General features: G+C 37.4%; 2 protein-coding genes across 2 annotated transcripts; one reads left to right on the forward strand and one right to left on the reverse strand.

Annotated features, from left to right (window-relative positions):
• Positions 1 to 14,653: 14,653 nt before the first annotated feature.
• Positions 14,654 to 21,676, reverse strand: LOC125231616. The gene is made up of 2 exons (XM_048137081.1): positions 21,327 to 21,676; positions 14,654 to 15,085 (listed from the first exon to the last, which is right to left on the reverse strand). Exons 1-2 carry the CDS (start codon positions 21,659 to 21,661, stop codon positions 14,707 to 14,709), a joined length of 714 nt encoding a protein of 237 aa, XP_047993038.1. The 5' UTR covers positions 21,662 to 21,676; the 3' UTR covers positions 14,654 to 14,706.
• Positions 17,772 to 18,300, forward strand: LOC125231615. Its single transcript, XM_048137080.1, has one exon. The coding sequence runs from the start codon at positions 17,798 to 17,800 to the stop codon at positions 18,215 to 18,217; it is 420 nt and encodes a 139-aa protein (XP_047993037.1). The 5' UTR covers positions 17,772 to 17,797; the 3' UTR covers positions 18,218 to 18,300.
• Positions 21,677 to 22,054: the final 378 nt, after the last annotated feature.

Here is a 22,054-nt window from a genome sequence, read left to right on the forward strand (position 1 = left end):
TTTATGGGTGATTTTGATTCAAACATACCATCGTCCTATCTTATGTATTTTGATGCAAACAACCTTTACGGATGGGCTATGTCTCAATGTCTCCCTACAGGTAAATTTGAATGGGTTCATGTAGATACAGACTTCAATATAGCCGATGACGCTGATCATGGTTTCATATTAGAAGTTGACCTCGAATACCCTAACGAAATTCATGACTCACATTCAGATTTACCATTCTGTCCTGAAAACGTTTGTTTGGGTAATTGTAAAGAAAAAAAACTGATTCCTAATTTAAATAGAAAAACTAATTATGTAATTCATTATCGAAATCTAAAACAGTGTTTGAAGAATGGTTTGGTATTAAGTAAAATACATCGCATTCTTAAATTTCAGCAGTCTATGTGGTTAAAAAGTTACATAGATTTAAATACCCACATGAGATCGCTGGCATCATCTGATTTTGAAAAAGATTTTTTTAAACTAATGAACAATTCAGTGTTCGGTAAGACTATGGAAAATGTTGCAAAACGTGTAAACGTCAAATTATTAAATCACTGGGAAAATCGAGGGAAATCGCAAGGGGTTCAGTCTTTGATAGCTAGACCTGAGTTCCACAGTCTATCCATATTCTCAGAGAATTTAGTAGCTGTTCAATTGAAAAAAACTAAAGTCTTTTATAATAAACCGATTTATTTGGGGTTTTGTGTATTAGATATATCAAAAACTTTAATGTATGACTTTCACTACAACTACATGAAAATCAAATATCCTAACAAACTCAAACTTCTTTATACAGATACGGATAGTTTAATTTATCAAATTTTCACTGAAAATTTTTATGCAGATATAAAAAAAGATCTTAATTTCTATTTTGATACATCTGACTATCCTCCTATCAATAAATATAATTTCCCACTTATAAATAAAAAGCGATTAGGATTTTTCAAAGATGAAAATAATGGTAGAATTTTAAAAGAGTTCGTTGGTCTAAAATCTAAAATGTATGCCTTAGATGTTGAAAAATATGATGAGAATGATGACAAAAAAGGTAAATATGGTGTTTTATCAAAAGCTAAAGGAGTCAATGTATGTGTTACAAAGAAATTTACTCTAAATAATTTCAAAACATGTTTATTTAACAAAAATGTGCAACGTGCTCAAATGCTAAGATTTAAATCTATAAAACATGTAATATTCACTCAAAAAATTAATAAAATATCATTATCTCATGATGATACAAAACGTTACTTATTAGAAAACACTTGTGACACCCTTGCGTGGGGACATTGTAAAATAAAAAAATAATTTAAATTTTGTCATGTAAATGACAGAACATTCAAATTCGAATTATTGTTTGTAATATATATTTTGTATGTAAATTTGAATAGTTAACTTAAATTTAATTGTAAATTATATTTTAATTAATTGTTTAATTTAACATTTATTCGTGTTTTGGCATAAGAATATTGTAAACATAGATTTATTGTTTTTTATGTTTAAATTTAAATTGGTGGTTGGGTATATAAAATGTAACAATAGATTATAAAGAAAAGTGTTAATATCAGAATAAATATACATATTTTTTATCAGTTTTTTTTTTTTTACTCTACTTTAGTTTCGGGGTGCTAAGAATCCCCAGGCGGCGATATCCCTCAACCGTTATATGACAAAGGCGAATGATAAAAGGAATACCGATGAAAAGCTAAATATCCTGACGTACAATGTACGAACTTTAAGAACAGAAGAAAGGCTAATAGAGTTAGAACACGCACTAAGTAACATCTCGTGGGACATTGTCGGTTTGGCTGAAGTGCGGAGGGAAGGGGAAAATATAATCGAGCGAGAGGATAACATTTTCTACCACTACGGAGAAGCCAGCGGTCATCACGGAGTAGGCTTTATGGTTGCTAAACGATGGAAAGACAACATTCAAGAGTTCATTGCCTACTCCGAACGGATTGCTGTGCTTAAGTTCCGTATCTCTGATAACGTAGCCCTCACCATTATACAAGTATATGCCCCCACATCCACGCACCCAGACGAAGAAGTAGAGGAGTTTTACGACTTGTTAAACCGGGCCTGCGATGAACACCGCAGTACTTGGAACATAGTACTGGGTGACTTCAACGCAAAAATTGGACTACGAGAAGAATTGGATAACAAAAACATACTGGGACCATATGGGCTAGGAAACCGGAACGAGCGTGGTTCCAGGCTTATCCAATTTGCTTTCGGCCAAAACCTTACTGTCTGTAACTCACTGTATTACAAAAAACCACACCGTCGATGGACCTGGCTTTCACCTAATGGTGATTTTAAGAACGAAATTGATTACATCCTTACCTCTGCTTCAAGTAAACAAATAGTCAATAATGTTACAGTAATTAATAAAATAAAATACAGTTCAGACCATAGACCAGTTCGAGTTCAAATAAAAGTAAATCTTAAAATTCAACGTAGTAGAAAACTTAATAGTAAAATCAAAAAACACGATAAAGCTACCCTTTTAGTAAATAAAGATTTGTTTAATTTAGAACTTAATAATGCTTTCAGTTCACTACAGCAGGATACTGAAAGTAATGACGTAGAACACGAATATTTGAAATTACAAAACTGCATATCAGCAGCGAGCAGAAAAATTCAAAAGCAGAGACATAAAGAAAAGAAACTGACTAACCATAGCTTAAACCTGATAAAAGAAAGAGAAACACACAGAGTCAATATCACCAGTGCGCAATATAGATCAATAGATAGACAAGTAAAGCGAAGTATCAGAAAAGACATAAGAAATTACAACAACAAATTAATACAAATAGCTTTAGAAAAGAACCATTCTCTAAGAATAGCCAAGCAAGGCGCATCGAACAATAAAACCTGGATAACATGCCTACGTGACGATGATGGAGTGAAGCGAGGAAGTCGGGAACATATAACCAATATTTGCACAAATTTCTACAAACAGTTGTACTCCGATCATAGCCCAGTGCCTGCATGCCCACCCACAACCACCTACTTTTGCCCGGAATCTATCCCGCCCATTACCGGGCACGAAGTACATCTCGCTTTAGTGAAGATGAAATACAGTAAAAGCCCCGGCGAGGATGGTATTACAGCGGAAGCACTTAAAATAGGGGAACCAACCCTCTTACCTCATATCACTAACTTTTTTAACAATATTTTAAAATCCGGTACATTCCCAAAGACTTTTTGCCATTCCAACATCATTCTTTTACACAAAAAAGGTGACAAATTTGACATCAATAACTACAGACCCATTAGCCTCATTTCACACCTTTACAAAACCTTCATAAAAATAATAGAGCGTCGCATTGCTGGAAAATTAGACAAACACCAACCTCCCGAACAGGCCGGATTTCGGCCTGGTCTTTCTACCACGGATCATTTACAAACAATAAACCAAATCATTGAAAAGTTCATAGAATATAAAATCCCTTTGTATCTGGCCTTTGTTGATTTTTCCAAAGCTTTTGATAGCATAAGCCATTCATCTATATTTACTGCACTGCAAGAACAGGATATAGAACCGACATACATACATCTCATCTATAATATCTATGCCTCAAGTACAGCCTGCATAAAACTACACTCTTCCGGACCTTCATTTAATATCGAAAAGGGAGTCAAGCAGGGTGACCCGCTATCGCCCAAGTTGTTTACCAGTACCCTCGAACAAATATTTAGAAAACTGGCGCCTGGATGGGAGAACAGAGGTATCGACGTCGGTGGACGGCGATTAACAAATCTCCGTTTCGCCGACGACATAGTTTTGTTTTCGTCTTCAGCTACGGAACTCGGCACCATGCTACAAGATCTAAGCAGTGCAAGCCTTGAGGTGGGATTAATGATGAACATGTCAAAGACCAAGCTCATGACAAATAGCCAAGATGTTAAAGTGTTTGTGGATGGGGAAGAAATGTTATATGTCCAAGAATACATCTACCTGGGCCAAATAGTCTCTTTTCAGGCACGACAGGACAAGGAGGTCGCAAGACGAACCGGAAGTGCCTGGAAGAGCTATTGGTCCATGAAAGAGCAAATGAAGGGTGACTTCCCAATATCTTTAAAAAGAAAGCTCATGGACATGTGCATTCTCCCCATCCTGACCTACGGAGCACAGACTTGGTCTTTGACAAAAGTTCAGAAATCCGCCCTCAAGGTCTGTCAGCGTGCCATGGAGCGTAGTATACTCGGCGTGAAGTTGACCGATCGCCTCAGAAACACTGTACTACGCTCCAAAACACGGATAACTGACGTGGCTGAAACAGCCGCCAAGCTTAAGTGGGACTGGGCAGGGCACGTTTGTCGTATGCCGGATGACATGTGGGCTAAAGCGACAACCAATTGGGTCCCACCAAATCGAACCCGGGGTCGCGGAAAGCCTCGACGGCGTTGGCGAGATGACCTTGACGCTTTTGATGAGAACTGGTGGGAAACGGGTCAGGACCGGGATACGTGGAAAGCGAAGAGGGAGGCCTTTGCCCAGCAGTGGGACACTCTAGGCTCATATAAATAAATAAAAATAAACTTTAGTTTAAATAGTAATATGTTTATTGAATAGCACCATTTAATGTCTATCCGCATTCATATCAACACTGTTAAACATATTACAGCATTCAAAGATGATTCATTTTTATCATCCTTTCACTACCATTGTCGCAGGTCCCAGTGGGTGTGGCAAAACTCAATTTGTTACAAATTTTTTGAATAATACTAAAGAGATATGTAACATAGAATTTGATGAAATTATTTGGTGTTATGATGAAATGCAACCTCTTTATAATCTAGAAAATGTAAATTATAGTCAAGGAATACCAGATTTTTCAACTTTCGATGGGAAAAAACCTAAACTTCTAATAATAGATGATTTAATGAGAGAATCAGATGGACGAGTTGTTGATATTTTTACTAAAGGAAGTCATCATAGAAATTTAAGTGTTTTTTATATAACACAAAACATATTTCATCAAGGAAGAGGTCAACGTGATATTTCACTGAACACAAGCTACATTGTATTTTTTAAGAACCCTAGAGATAAAACTCAAATACGATACCTGTCACGACAAGTTTGTCCTGAAAACTCAAAATTCGTGGATGAAGCCTACAAAGATGCTACAAAGGATGCTCATGGTTACCTTATGATTGATCTGAAACAAAATACAAATGACATATGTCGTTTTAAAACAAAAATATTTCCATTTGATGGACATTGCACAGTGTATGTACCCAAAAAAGGATTTAAATATGATAAAAATCAACAAATTTTAGTCAGTTCTACATGATGCATGCAAGAGTAAACACATATAAACATTTATTAGAAGCATTGCACTTGCTTAAACCCAAATATCGTACTGCATTACTTAAATCTTGTGATGATGAAGAGATCAACATTATATGCGAGTGCATTTATAACGTTCTGAATGGGAAAATTCCTTTAGAAAAAAGGAAAAAACAAAGTTAAAAAAGTACAAAGACATATTAAGGAAATTAGTTTCAAAAGGTAAACATAAATTAAGAAAAACGGTTATAATTCAAAAAGGAGGTGCCTTTTTACCTATTATTTTAGGAGCAGTTCTAAGTGCCTTAGTTAACTCTTTATCATAAATAAACAAAATGGAAAACACGAAAAAAATGTTATTAGTTGAATCGGACTTTATTGAAAAGTTGAAACGCAATGAGAACCCTCCTGAAAATTCCTCATCTCGGCTAGATGAAGAGATGCAAAAAATTCTCAAAAGTAAAATGAACGATCGTGAAAAATGGATGCTTTATTCTCAAGCATTGCAGCGGTTTCTACATTTTATTGAAACAGATCGAAAACCGTTTAAGATACCTATAGTAATGGAGGGGTTCGATCAATTCAACAAAGAAAGTAATGATATCATAAATTCAAAGATACCCAAAATGGAGGAGACAGAATATAAGGAATCAGCGAAAGGTGATGTAACTGAGATAGCTGCACCATCTTTAAAAAAAAAAAACGCCCACGCCCGCGCCGCCGACCCCCCCTGCGCCTGTCCTCAGCAGCCGCGCGCACCGAGCAAGCGCCCGCAGTATGCGTCGCGCTCTCGACATGTAAAGGCGGGGTGTCGCTACTCTTGAGAAAGGCTCTCGAAATTGAGCCGAAACATGTCGAACGCTATATCGACTTAATACGTGAGTAACCCGCTTAAAATATTTTTAAATATGTATGAGTCTCACGGGAGTTTTATAGTTAAAATTGCACCATCTTTGTTTAACACGACACCTGGTGAAATAAATCAAGAATCAATGCCGATCAGTCCATCAAAAATAATAGAGATATTACCTAAATCTTATGAAAAAAAAGCTAGAACGCTATTAGATTACATTGTTTTAAGTAAACCTAAAATTTGGTGGAAGCAGACTGGTGAAGTTGTTATAAACAACCAGACTATTCAAAATAGCAATATTACTGATTTGGTGAGCGACACGGTTAGATGTCTTAAACGTCCTAAACCAATTGGCTGGGAAGTGTTTGCTTTACTTTTAAAAGATATCAAAGTTCCTAAGTCATGCATAGGTAATCCTACAAATTTAGCATTTATTAATGACACTCCTTTGATTGAGCCCTTTACCCCCTCTATTTCTATAAGAACACGAGCCTCGTTAGATAAAGAAAACAACACATCTACTCCTCTTACTACACGAGTACAAAAATCATCTGCAAAAACTATAAATTGGGAAAGATGGACTCCTTATTAGATATTAACAGAATCTACTATGATATCTCTCATCCCGCTGGTTATAGCAGTTTAAATAATTTAACAAAGGAAATGAAAAGTCAAATGAATAAAGAAGATGTAAAAAAATGGTTACAATCTCAAGACACGTATACACTACATAAACCTGTTCATAGGCGGTTTACTAGAAATAGATACATTCTATCTAACTTTAATGAACTTTGGCAAGCTGATTTGAGTGACATGAGTACATATAGTCAATTTAATGATGGTTACAAATATATTCTTTGTGTTATCGATGTATTCAGTAAATATGCTTTTGCAAGAGCCATGAAGAAGAAGGATTCAGCAACAGTTAAACATTGTTTTGAAAGCATATTTACTGAAGCCAACTCAGTTCCTCGTCATATCCAATCTGATAAAGGTACGGAATTCGTTTCAAAGGTGGTAAGAGATTATTTCAAAAGTAAAAATATTAATTATTATACCACTAATAACCCTGATATTAAAGCAAGTATAGTAGAAAGGTTCCAGAGAACTCTTAAAACGAAAATGTGGCGTTACTTCACTCATAAGAATACATATAATTACATAAATGTTCTACAAGATCTTCTTTATTCTTACAACCACAGCTATCATTCAAGCATAAAAATGTGTCCAGTTGATGTTAACTCTAATAATATTATGACTGTTTGGTGTAATTTATATGATCGCAATACAGATAGACAAATCTCACCAGAAACTGCAAAACTAAACGTAGGAGATCATGTTAGAATCACTAAATACAAACATATATTTCAAAAAGGTTACGAAAGTAATTGGAGTGATGAAATATTTATAATTAATTCAATTATTAAAAGATCTCCTCGGATTGTTTATACACTAAGGGATTTGGAAGGCGAACGCATAATTGGGACGTTTTATTCAAAAGAAATACAAAAAGTAACTTACCTCCCCTCCAACGAGTATAAAATTGATAAAATATTACGTTCACGTCGAGTTGCTGGCAGAAAGGAAATACTAGTGAAGTGGCAAGGTTATCCTAATAAATTTAATTCTTGGATACCTGAATCAAGCTTAAAGAAAATATGAGTGATAATAGCTTTTATTTAACTTTGTTAAGTAATAGTTCATCCGATTATTACACAGATAATACGACTGCACATTTTTTAACAAAATTACCAAAGACCATTAAATTGGATGGAGAATGGGTAGTTGGTTTGGTGGAATTTCAATACCCTTGTTCTATGTATAATGTACAAGAGCATGAAAACATAATTTATATAAAGAAAAAAGTGTTTTCGCCTGCTGACAAGACTTCAAAAATTGTGGATATAAAAGCTCATATACCAGCCACTACTTACGATAATATAGATCACTTTCTTCAAGCGTTTAATGAAAACCCTCAGTTAAAAAATAATGTTAAATTTCGTTATGATGAACTAACAAAAATGATAGGAGTAACAACATCAAATAAAGATATCACTTCTATCATAACAACTCCAATACTAAGTCTTCAAATGGGTTTTAAACCAAGAACAAATTTGAAACAAATCACATTGGGAAAAAACCCAGCAAATTTATATTTAGGTTTACCATCTCAAATATTTGTTTATACAGATATCATTCATCCACAAGTAGTTGGAGATGTTATAACATCGTTACTTAGAATAATACCTTTAGATCCAACTAAGTTCATTTATGGAGCTTATAAAACACATATTTTCTCACCTGCTCACTATGTACCAGTTTTACGAAGAGAGTTTGATACAATTGAAATAGATATAAGAACAACAACCGGTGTCAGAGTACCATTTCAATTTGGGTCTTCTTGCGTGAAACTACACTTTCAACGTGTAAAATGATGTATAACAGATCATCAACCTCTTGTCCTTACGAACATTATTATTCACACCAAGCCGGCTCTGGTGTAGGAATTGTCTATAAGGGAGTTCCATATCAAAGAGGACATGGTATAGGCAGTTTTTTGGGAGGACTATTTAGATCCGTACTCCCTTTATTATCTAGTGGTTTAAGAACCATTGGAAAAGAAACTTTAGGAGCAGGAGTTGGACTCTTATCTGATATGGTAAATGCTCGCCCTATAGACAGTTCCATACGATCACGATTCAAGGAAGCAAGTGCAAACCTGAAAAGAAAGGCCGATGAAAAAATTGATTCCCTTATGTCAGGATCTGGGTATAAAATGTCCAATAAAAGAAGGGAACCGCTCATTGCTCTAAAAGCATCGCGACGAAGAGGAAGTAAAAAAAAAAAAAGATATAAATAACGATATATTTTCAAACTAAATAATGTCATTTTTACATAATCATTCATGTGAGTGTGCGAAATCTGAATTAGATATATTTGCCCTTCCATCAACTCAAACAAGCATTGAAAGCGGACAGTGGATTCATTATAAACCAATTTCATCTTTAAGCGATGACGGTCCAATCGAATTTCAAGTACCTGGATCAGGTGATGACTACATAGATCTATCACACACAATGATACACATTACTGCTAAAGTGTTGAACCAAGATGGTACTAAATTAAAAGCAGATGCTGCAGTTGGACCCACCAATAACTGGTTACATTCTCTTTTTAATCAACTTGATGTATATTTAAATCAAAAACTCATATCACCACCAAACAATACATATGCCTACCGTGCTTATATGGAAAATCTTCTCAACTACGGACCAGCAGCCAAAACAACTCATCTTACTTGTGGATTGTGGTATGAAGATACGCCGGGCTATATGGATACTGTTGACGTTAACAACAAAGGGTTTAACAAAAGGCTGGAATTTATCAAGGAGAGTAAGGAAGTAGAAATGATTGGTCATTTACATGGTGATATATTTAATCAAGAGAAATTCTTAATAAATGGTGTAGAACTACGTATTAAGTTAGTTCGCTCAAAAGAATCATTCAATCTTATTTGCCACCAAGATAAAAAATTCAAAGTACAAATAATGGATGCCAGCCTCATTGTAAGGAGAACGAGAATCAATCCTAGTGTTTTGTTAGCCCATCAAAAAGTATTAGCCACAACAACTGCGAAGTACCCCATTACGAGGGCAGAAGTTAAGGTTCTCACAATACCAACGGGGGTTCAGGGTAAAACATTAGATAATATATTTCTCGGACAAATTCCTAAAAGATGTATTATTGGATTTGTATCAAATTCAGGTTTTAATGGTAATTTAGCATTAAATCCGTTTAATTTTCAACATTATAATATGAATTCATTTAGTTTGTTCGTAGATGGTCATGAAGTTCCTTCTAAAACATTACAACCTTCATTTAGTTCTGGTACAATAGCAGCAGCATATCACACTCTATTTTCTGGAACTGGTATTCATTTCCATAACGAGGGTAATGGAATAAGCAGAACAGATTTTGGTCAAGGTTATTGTTTATTGTGTTTTGATTTAACTCCTGATTTATCTGCTAATTCAACTTCACACTGGAATCTTGTTAGACATGGTAGCGTTCGGATAGAAGTACGTTTTGATTCCGCTCTAACTAGTACCATTAATTGTATTGTGTATGCAGAATTTGATAATATAATTGAAATAAATAAAAATCGTGATGTATCTGTAGATTACAATAGTTAAGAAACATATAAATACCCCGTTCTCTTTAATTTATTTTATTTGGAATTCACCATTGTTTGCATGATCATCAATAATTTGTATATGTTACTTAACTATGGATACTAAAGAAATTCAATTTTGTATGAGGAAACTAAACCCATTGTTTAATTCAAATGTTTTTGCTGCCAACAAAATACCTATTCGGGTTAATCTACCTACCTTTATTGTCAGTAATTTGGACCCTGATTCAAAACCGGGTTCCCATTGGGTTGCTATACACATTGATGTAAATGGTGTAGGTGAATAGTTTGACTCCTTTGGCAGGAAACCTTCCGGTTATCATAAGTCATTTCTAGATAGAAATACGAGACGGTGGTTTTACAATAATAAATCACTTCAAAACCATTTCACTTCTGTTTGTGGTGAATATTGTTTAGTTTATTTGTATTTTAAGTTTCATGGAAAATCTATGAAACATATGCTTAACTTGTTTTCTGATAATTCTTTATGTAATGATCTAGTATTACGAAATATGTTTAAGACCTTTTTTGTGAAATAAATAAAAATACGTGTACTGGTAATAATGATTTTTATTTTGAATTCTCACATAGTAACCTTTATAAAACTACAGACATTTGACACCATTTTATTTCTTATTTATTTTGTTTGGAATGTGAAACAATGCAAAAGAATATCTTACAAGGAAATTTACTTAAATCATAAAAAGGAAAGATAAGAAATGTGAAACACTTTAACACTATCCTACTGCTATCGTTAAAAATTATATTTATCACTGTTTCTTATTATCTATAAAATATTTTACACATGTGTCCTTAGAAGCTAATTGTTTTGTAATATTATATACAATATTTCGCGTATTTTGTAATTCCAAGTCGTCTTCCAACGCAAAATACTTCAGTCTGACGTCCGCGTGCTTCCAGTGTTCCGTGGATGGGATGTTTTTGATTGTTTGCATATCATATATCTCTATTTTAATTAAGTGAGATGAATACGCCCCATCATCTTGTCCAGATGATAAATTAGCCACGCCTTCTGGCGAACTTTTGCTTACATTCGAAGACCGTTTCAAGGTTTTACACTGCTTTTTAGGTCGTTCAAAGAAGCTGTCAATATTATTTCCAGGACGTTTCTTTGCGAGGGCTTGCTTAACTTTGAAACCAGCTGTACCTTCCTCATCGGTTGAATCACCCTGATTTTCCGGGTAGTAATAGTTCTTGAAAGTATTTTCAGAGAACTGAAACAATGAAAGACAATATTTTAAACACTATTAACAATTCTATTAATTAAATACAAAGAACACTAGACGAAACAATATTATAAAAAGGCAATATGGGTTACAGTAATTTAAAAAGAAAAACATACTCACGTCCATTGTTGGATCTGTCTATAAACACTTCACTTTTGAACGCACACTCCACTTCTCTATATACCACACTAGATACAAGGAGCTCTGGTACAGAAGGCTGCCTCTACAGGAATACTTATTCAGCCTCGACTCTCTTTGGCTTTTATACTCGTAATATGGTAGAGAGCAGGGGAACGTACCATAAATCTTGTTTCAACCAGTTCATCTTATACCTGAACGCAAACAATAAACTTTTTGTCATTTTACAATACAATAAACATCTATAATAAAGCAACTAAGTTGTTACAATAATAAATTCAAGTCACAAGAATTACCGGTGCGTTAGTCTAAAACATGTTTACACCAGTTAATGCTCTTTGTTAAATATGAATAGAAAGTATCATGCCTTGACATGTTCGTCGAAGGATCTCTTTACCCAAAACCCGAATTATTCAAATAAGCGGAAACAATAAATATATATTATCTTTAAAAATGCACAAAAGACATTTTTATTCACATAGAATTAGCCTTAAACATGTTTTAACCGGTTCTCCGTTTCTCACGTCGTAACAAGTTTATTGAAAGTATGCATTCTCTTAAACAATACACAAGTCATAAAAAATAATAATAGAAAATAATAATAGATAGAAATGATAAATAGTAAGTAAATTATTCAAAGAAGGTACAATAAATAAAGCAATTAAGCAAAAACGCAACTTCACAAAATTACCGAGGTTTATTCAGATACAAAACATTGAAATATATGTAAAAAAAAAAAGTTTGATAAGATGGGAAATTAACTTTTATTAAGACGTAATCAAAAAATTGACTTATTAATCATATGTACAAATTTGGTTATACAACAAAGAGATGTATGATAGAAATAGGTATAAGATATCATAAATATTCGAGAAAAAGAAAGATACGCTAGATAGGATCGTTAAGTTTAGGTATTTGGATAAACTTAAATGTAAGAGTTTTGAATGATTCACGGTTATTTTCATTAGACTTATATTGACCGGGATATAGACCGTGATTACCTTTTTGATTTTTGTCGAGCTCCCGATATTTCGACGCAGTTGCATGCATCATGATCACGGAAAAATCAAAAAGGTAATCACGGTCTATATCCCGGTCAATATAAGTCAAACTTAAATGTAACTCAGAAGTTCTTAAGTTAAAACGTAATTATAATACATTTCATAAATACCTACATTTATAGAAATAAAAGTAAAAGTAGGTGAAACTCAGTTAGGTTTCATAAAGGTAAGTCTAGACTACTTAGGTTAACTAAGAGTAGGTTTTAATTAAATTTGGTTAGGTTACGAATGGAAAAGTTAGGTATTTTAATTAGGTTAGGTTAGGTTAGAATCGCAATCCATATGATTACAAAGTTATACTAAAAATTAATTATAAAATACCTATCAGTATGAGACACAAGGAAAAGGTGTGCATGACACTGCCAGGTAGCTGGGTAGGGTAACAATGGTCTAGCGCCGAGTCCAGATCGAACAATAGAAAGGGTCGGTAATCCTTTTGTGACCGTCGTGCACAAGGTTTATTGTGTAAAGAACGTATTCTGTAAATACTAGAAGGAGGCTTCTGAGAGCGTCGAGACCCAGCGCAATGAATCTAAATGGGGGGCTATTAGTTTTTTTTTTTTTTTTTTTTTTTTTTTTTTTTTTTTTTTTTTTTTTAGGTTCAGTAAGACCATGGATGGGCGGTGGTGGGGTCCTGGGAGCAGGCCCCAGACCCGGGCTGGTAACGGGGGTACCCTACTACTCGTGTTATGCCGTTCCCAAGGACTCAAACTACCTGAGGAAATACCAAGTTTCATCTTGTAAATCGGTTTAGCAATTTTAGCGTGAAGAAGTACTTGACATATACAGTACAGCCATAAATATCCCAGAAAGGGGTAAGCAGACCACATACTACACCATCGCTCACTCCTCTTATCGACGTCTTACCGACGTCTTCTACGACACACAAGGGAGGAAAGGGTGTGATAAAATGTTTACCTCGTCACCACATGGGTAGGTATATATCCATAGGATAATATGGATGATTGTGCTAATAATAAAAGAAATTAAAAATGCTAAATTTAATAAACCTAACACCAAGAACCACGTCTTAAAAACAAGTACAACTACGTCGTATTTTTTCATGCGAATGCGAGTGAAATAGAATTCACTTCCTGCATAATCCACTATTAGATGTTGCGTATGTTAAACTGAGAGAGAGTGACGTTTTTTAGGTGTGCATGCCTTAATTGGCATTAATTGAAAAAATACTTAAAATAAAAACAGTCGATATACTTATTATAATAACGTTAAATTTGACGTTACATAAGATTGAACGGGTGAAGAGAAAATGGAGTCATAAAACCTATAAAGAGTTTTCATGGAATACCGCAGGCATGAGTTTTTGTACTTAGAATTGAACTTTGTTTTCGTGATGTTCAATCAAATTGAATTACACTGACCCTATGATGCTGGGACTAAATAAAGACAGCTCTCAATTCCGGATAAAAAAGTAGACCGTCTAACACGGTTAATTGAATATGAAGGAGAAATTGATCCTTAGTAAGTAGTAGTTGCCTATTATCCTTTATCCAGTTTTAAATTCAGTATTTTTAAAAACCATCTAATTATGAATTTATTACTTACACCTGAAATTTCACCACAAAAAAAGTTACTTTAAACAGATATTTAATATAAATAGGCAAGAATATATAGGTAGCAGCGAGGTTTGTTTCTATGCAACGTGATATATTCAAAAACTAGGGTGACACTTCTATTATATCAACGTATAATTTCAGAATGTCAGTGTTATGTTCTGCAGCTAACATTTAGACTACATATATGTATAAGAAAGGGATAGTCAACTGGTCAGGTCCTGTAGTGACTTTCGTAAAATCACTTGATTAGGACTATTAGGAGGCTAGGAATAGGTAATAAAAAATTGAAGTGCTCAGTCATTCTTCATTATAATTGTATCTTACATAGATTTTACAGGGAGTTTGTTTTATCTACAGATAATGGGCCAAGGGTCCAACGGTGCGAATGAGAGGAGTGTGGTATGGCGCGACGATAGGCGCGGAGTAGGCGAGGGGCCCAACGTGGGGAATGAGCGGGGCGCCGGCGTAGGCGATGCCTCCGAGAGGGGCGATCAGCGGGGCGGAGCGCTTCTTGAGCAGGTGCACGCCGCCCAAGGCCTTGGCGGTGAGGTGCGCGGAGCGGTCCAGGTTGACGTCCAGGGTGTCGAGGGGCCTGCCGTCCGCGGCGAGGATGTTGGCGGGCTGGCCGGGCGCCAGGGACAGCGGGCCGCGGTAGTTGCTGCCGTACAAGGGCGCGATCACCGCGCCGCTGTACGCCAGCGAAGCGAACGGCGTCAGCAGCGCCGCGGACGCCGCCGCCATCATGCAAGATAACACCACCAGCTTCAGCATCGTGTAGTGGTCTGTGTTGGTCGGTGCGCGGAGGAACACTGATGCACTTGCAATGTTGATACCAGTTTTTATACAGTTTGCATTAAATATCAACTCGATGGGCGATGCCGGAAGATAGTCGACGCAATATTTCAAAATGGTAATTTCGCGTCACTTTACAATCCCACTGTTCGATAATATGTTGAGGAATGTGTTATAACTATGTACTCAATAAGTTGATATAACATTTTATATACCTATTATGGTTATGCGAATACTGTAGCGAAAGTGTTCAGTAACGTAGAATGACATCGAATACTTCAAGTTTCCTTATACAGAAAGTAATTTTTAAGTACCTACTCGTTTCATTACTAGTAACTACATGTTTCCATATTTATCACGCTATGTATTTATTTAATAATCAACTATACATTACCATAATACTAGTTTGCTAATAATTAGTTCATGTCTGTGTTAACCCCTTTTATAATTAGACTAAGTAGTGACTAATTACGTAGATTAAATCATGTTATATAGTTAAACTACGCGCACTTGCACAGGTTTAGTGCGTTTTACATTATCCGATCCGATATCGTAAGTCGGAAGGATTAAAAAAAAATCAAAGATGGCGGCGTAAATATATGGGATATCAGTCCGACACCCGATTTATTTTATTTATTTATTTAGCCTTCTTTCCACATTTTTGTCTTTCTTCTTTACTTTTTATTTCATTTCTCTTTTAGTTATTTGTGGTCCCTGATAGGGTAAAGGCCCTCCTCCAAGCTTAGCCATTGTACTCAGTTCTGAGCGGTGTCCATCCAGTTCCTTCCTGCTACCTTTACAATATCATCAACCCATCTTTTGCGTGGTTTCCCATCCTTCCTCTTTCCAGTGGGGCCTGGCCATCTGGTTGCATGTAGAGTCCATCTCTTATCTTGGTATCTCGCCAAATGTCCAGCCCATTTCCATTTTTGCGATAGTGCATGTTGAAGAGCATCTGTCAGCTTAGTTTTATTCCTAATAAGAATCTAGAATTAGTATCTTCATTTCTAGTTTTCTGGATCCTCCTTAACTTCAAGATGCTCCTTTCCATTGTATGTTGACATGCTAGAATTTTGCTCTTTACCCTCTTGGTGTACACCCATGTTTGGCTGGCATAAGTGAGGCTGGGTAGGATGCAGGAGTCCATTATAATTTTCTTCAGTTTCAAGCCATAGTTTCCCTTTAAAATCTCTTTTTGAGCCCAGTATTTAGTCCACGCTATGTTAACTCTTTTGTCTATTTCATTGTCGTTACTGTTTTTGTTAAAGGATATCAGTTTTCCCAAGTATACATATCGGATCGGATAATGATAAAACGGAATTAGGCCAACAGAGGCATCAGGAGAAAACACCAACTTAAGGGTTCTGTGAAATAATAGTACATTATTACAGAGGCCGGGACAAAAGGGGTTGCCGGCCGAAGACATATAGACAATATTTGGTTTTTGGTGCTTTTTGTTACAAACATCTTGTTTTCCTTTTTTTTCTATTATTTTATTGTTCCGGGGTTACGTAAAGGGGAACCAAAATTTGATTATTTTTGCGCTACGCCACCCCGTTTACGAGATTCAAATTTCGTTTAGGAGCCATTCAAAGTATTCTTCTTCAGTAGACTTTTATTTATTCCATATAATGTTTGAGAAAAGCACTATACATACCTCGGCGGGAAATATGGGGTTGCCCGCCTCAGACCCATCCGGCCTGGCTTCGCTCGGCCGTCTATATCTCTTCGACCGGCAACCCTTTTTGTCCCGGTCTCTGTAGTAATACTATTAAATCATTAATCCTTCCTTTTATATTAAAGTAAACGTTGTTTTCAATTTTTATATCCTCAACACATTCCTTAGCAAATCCATACTAATATTATAAATGGGAAAGTGTGTGTATCTACTTGTTTGTCCGTCTTTCACTGCAAAACGGAGCGATGAATTGGAGATAGTTGAAGGGATTGAGAGTGACATAGGCTACTTTTTGTCTCTTTCTAACGCGAGCGAACCCGCGGGCGAAAACTAGTCTAGCTATATTCCTCTTGTTAATATCGGCGATGTATACTGCGACTGCTGGCGACTCTTTCTAAACAAATGTTCTTAAATAAACAAGATTAATACCGCTTAAAGTTTGGAAGTTGGCGAAACTGAAATTATAAGTACACTATTTTCAAGCTTTAGATAACAGATAACTATAGACATCTCGTAGTCATAAAAAACATAAAACGGATCCTGTTTAGTACCAAACATATATAATTGCGGAACTCCATTATTTATCACTTTTCATGCTACATAATTTTAAAATTTATGGTAATTATGTAGTAACTACTATATATGTTTATTCAATGGGTTTCAATGAGTTGCAACACTTGCAACTAATACCTACCTAACCTGCGAGCTGCGTAAATACAGTATTAATAGTCAAGTGTATACAGGTGTAATCACCAAGTACGAGTAAGAAGCTTTAATTAAAGGTAAGATACGCATGGTTTCAATACGAGCCCGTTGATCTTTATTCCGCGACAAATGCAGTCCAGTCAGGGCCGCTTTGTCTTCCGGCTTCGCCCATCGCGTTATCAATGCGTACTACGTATAAAAGCTGGTATCAACATTGCAAGTGCATCAGTGTTCCTCCGTGCACCGACCAACACAGACCACTACACGATGCTGAAGCTGGTGGTGTTGTTTTGCATGATGGCGGCGGCGTCCGCGGCGCTGCTGACGCCGTTCGCTCCGCTGGCGTACAGCGGCGCGGTGATCGCGCCCTTGTACGGCAGCAACTACCGCGGCCCGCTGTCCCTGGCGCCCGGCCAGCCCGCCAACATCCTCGCCGCGGACGGCAGGCCCCTCGACACCCTGGACGTCAACCTGGACCGCTCCGCGCACCTCACCGCCAAGGCGCTGGACGGCGTGCACCTGCTCAAGAAGCGCTCCGCCCCGCTGATCGCCCCTCTCGGAGGCATCGCCTACGCTGGCGCCCCGCTCATCCCCCACGTTGCGCCCCTCGCCTACTCTGCGCCCATTGTCGCGCCATACCACACTCCTCTCATTCGCACCGTTGGACCCTTGGCCCACTATTTGTAAATAGTCCAAAGATAGAACTATATGAAGAGCACTATGAGAATAAAGACATAACTCTGATCTTTGAAAAAACTTTCTTCTTTTCAGCACTGTCCGCGGGCTGTACTCCCTATCCGTTACTAATTATAATGATTAGTCAGTTCAATGGGTGATGGCTAACCGTCCTAAGCCCTACACTCAGCATTCTTACTGGTCTACAGTAGTCTAACTATAAACAATAGACTTTGTACCCCCTCTACAAAGAGCGTCTATATTCCGTAGGTGTGTTCAATATTTTATACTCGTATGCATTTACTTAGCCTGCAAAAATATAACCCTATAATTCGGTTTCAACTTCATAATTATGAAACGTTACAAGCTTCAACAAAAAAAATACTACTGAAAGATCGCATATCGTAAGCTTAACAAGAAATAAATATCTGAATACTAGGCCTTCACACTTACATAAAGTGTGTGAATTGTGATATAACTGCCCGTTGATATCATTTGGATATCATGGACAGAACGTACCTTAACGAACGAATGGATGTATCGACACCTCAGATCCCGCTTGCTTGGGTAGTTGGGTGTGAAAGTCCGCTAAAGCATTGCTGCTGCGATGGCTGTATGTGGTCGCACTCCCCTAAAGGGTGCGGTGATGGGCCGTCCTTGTGTGGCTTGTGTTGTTGTAGTGCCAGTCGCAGACTAACCTACTTGGTATCTAATCCGGGCTAGCACTGCCAATCTCCATGACTAAATGAGTAGATGAATACGAGTATTATCGTGACAACAGTGCATGATATGGCAGCAGCAGCACACAACGTGCTTACATTTTCTCCGTGGATCATTTTCAAAAACGAACTCTTTGCAACGGTCGTAAACACCTCCTGAGTATGCCTCGTAGAGGGAAACATTTATCGAGTTTTGTGTTTTTGGTGATAGTTTTTATATCGGCATTTATTTTTGCAATAGGAGGGTGGCAACATTAAAATAAATATAAAACGTTTAAGTGCCTTGTTAGAACTAATAGACTAAATCTCTTCGTAGATGAATAAATATTTTTTCACCAGACCAACAGGCAAAAGCTCTCTTGATTATTCCAAAACGGTTGAGGAAGTTGTATTTATCCACAAAGAGTGCAAAGTATTTTAAAAACAAATAAAATTCTTTATGTCCTATTGATCGACTGACTTTCAATCATAAATAGTGTGATGAAGATTTACTGTTATAAGGCCCACTTGCACGAACAACTTAACTCCGGGTTAGTGAGCTGTCAACTGTCAAATTCCATTTTCGTTGGTGTAAGTAGCCCTAATTGTGTGTAAATATTTTTGCACAGACCACCTCAACTACTAGACAGAGCATTCAAGCCAACTCAATGTCGAACCTGGGATGTTACACTATGTTAAGTGCTTAGATGCTACTCAATTGCACTGATCAAATCGTTATTTTTTGTAGTGTGGTGGCATCTAAAGTAACTTACGGGGTATACAGGTTGTAATTTTTATAACAGGCAATATTTGGACCTATGTGAAAAAAATAACATCAAATATCTGTTTTAATTCTGTCTCAGAAACAGTAACGCGTAACACGCACACGCCGCCACACAACGGCGATGTACGGGGCGAGTTGATCATGCTGACTTTTACTGTAGAACCTATCACGAATCCTTGCGGTGACGGGCTAAGAATTTCATCACTCCCTTTCTTCTCTTGGGTAACGTAGAAGTCGTCTGTGGGTTTTGGGTTCAGTATAGCAATCCGTTACTGCATTGTCACAATTTCGGTTTCTTTCAACCCTTTAATTGAAACTAGTTATCGAATAAATTTATTACACAGCACTTTACAAAATACATCCACAGCGCAGGCTTCGTCAAAGCTTGAGCAGTTTAATGAGCTCTACTTACCCTTTTGGGTATCTTCTTTTCTTTCTTTTCTCAAGCGTACAAGAGAGCCAATAACCAATTTATAGGGGAATCTTTAGAACGGAAGATACCTATGCATTTTTATTGTGTTTTTTTTATATTTTGACATGTGACATAGCTATGTCTATTAATACTTCAAGATGTCGTAATCTATCAAGTCATTTAAATTTCAAATTTCATAAATTCAGTTAAAATATCAATTCCAATACCTATTTAAAACCTAACCTAAACCTACTTACTTATTTTATAGTATTTTTCAAAGGCGACAAATATACTGACAGGTGTTATTAATGTTATTATAATACAATTTTGTGAGATTTAATGTTATATAGAGATGGCACCTATCCAATTATGTATCGAGTTTGAACAGTCCGTGTCGGGTGTTGATGCGTAAATATGACTGGTAGAGAATGCTTTAAAGCATTAAGTCCGCCTTTTTGTACTGCAAGATTTTTCTTTAGTGCAATAAAGATTAACTAAATAAATAAATAAAATGTTTAAACCTCTTTTAAGAAATGATAAATTTCCTTTAACCTATTTTTAGATAGGCACCTATATATAAATGAAATCTTAATTTTAATTGAAAATTGCATAATTTGTTTTGCATTTTGAAAGAAATATATAGGTACTATCAGCTGCTAAAGTTCATGGAGAAATTATAAATGAATTCATTGATAAATTCGCCATGCACTTCTGCAGCTGATAGTACCTACTATCAATGAACGTTATATGTGTAGTGCCGCTATATGCATACCTTACTCAGAACAAGATTGGTACCTGTAGTTGTATATCACAGACGATAAATTTGTAACAAAATGCGAATCAAGAGGGAAACGCATTTTGCATGTGATAAACGGCATCCAAATCGGTTTGAAATTAGGCTAATCAATAAAAACCATAAGTTATAGGTAACTCTCTTTATATATTATGAAGATCGATCAATATTCTAATTTGTACAATTTTCACCAGAGGCGTCCCAAAGCGCCAGCGTGTCCCAAACCGAGTCCGTGGCCCACGCCCCAGGGAGCGGCGACGCCGGCGACGCCCCAGGGAGCGACGCCCGGTACGCCCCAGGGAGCGACGCCGGGTACGCCGAGCGCGCCCACCGCGGGCCAGCCCAGCCCGTGCCCGACCAGGCGCGCGGCCGGCAGGTCGATGCGGGCGGCGTGCGACACGGCCAGCGGAGCCGCCACCGGCAGCACGGCGGAGCGCTTCTTCAGCAGGTGCAGGCCGGCGTGGTCAACAGCTCTCGCAGTCAGGTGCGCGGCGCGGTCCAAGTTCACGCTCAGGGTGTCCAGGGGCCTTCCGTCGGCAGCCACGATGTTGGCGGGCTGCCCAGGCGCGAGGGACAGCGGGCCTCTGTAGTTGTACGCCGCGAGCGCGGGCGCGCCCCAGATAGCTCCATGTCCGAGACCCAAGCCCAGAGGAGCCAGAGCCGCCGGCGCCGCCAGGGGACCCGCGAGCCCCAAGCCCCACGGACCGAGTACACTAGGGTTGGCCGCCGCCAGCGCCACCACGCAAGACAACACCACCAGCTTGAACATTGTGGTCTGTGTTGTTTTCAGTACTGCGAGAGACTGTTGCATTTACCCCGGTGCCTTTGGCTTTTATACAAACTTGTGCCGTAGGCGTAGGTATTCCAGATACCTTTGTGACGTAGGGAAATATGCAACCGGGCGTTGGCTGTATTGGAGGAAAGAAAAGCACCTTGATTGCGGCAGGGCCGGCGCGGGTGCAGCGGGCAACAATCGCTTTCAACCTTAAACCGATAAGGCTTAATTCGAGAACTCTAAACGGGAATAGATACATAGCTGTTGTTTCCGTGTTTACCTTGAACGAATTGATAAAGGGCCGTTCACTTCCACTGATTACATAGATGTACAATTAAAACACTTACACCATCAAGGCATCTTACTTAAAGGCAACTGATGTCTAAA

The sequence above is a fragment of the Leguminivora glycinivorella genome, chromosome 12 (assembly GCF_023078275.1).
Source record: "Leguminivora glycinivorella isolate SPB_JAAS2020 chromosome 12, LegGlyc_1.1, whole genome shotgun sequence".
In the NCBI taxonomy this organism is placed as follows: domain Eukaryota; kingdom Metazoa; phylum Arthropoda; class Insecta; order Lepidoptera; family Tortricidae; genus Leguminivora; species Leguminivora glycinivorella.

Coding starts and splice junctions, on each gene's coding strand:
- LOC125231615 (XM_048137080.1), top strand. CDS start 17,798: ATGCTGAAGCTGGTGGTGTTGTTTTGCATGATGGCGGCGGCGTCCGCG.
- LOC125231616 (XM_048137081.1), bottom strand. CDS start 21,661: ATGTTCAAGCTGGTGGTGTTGTCTTGCGTGGTGGCGCTGGCGGCGGCC. Junction 15,086..21,326: donor CTGCACCTGCTGAAGAAGCG/CTCCGCCGTGCT, acceptor GATGGCGGCGGC/GTCCGCGGCGCTGCTGACGC.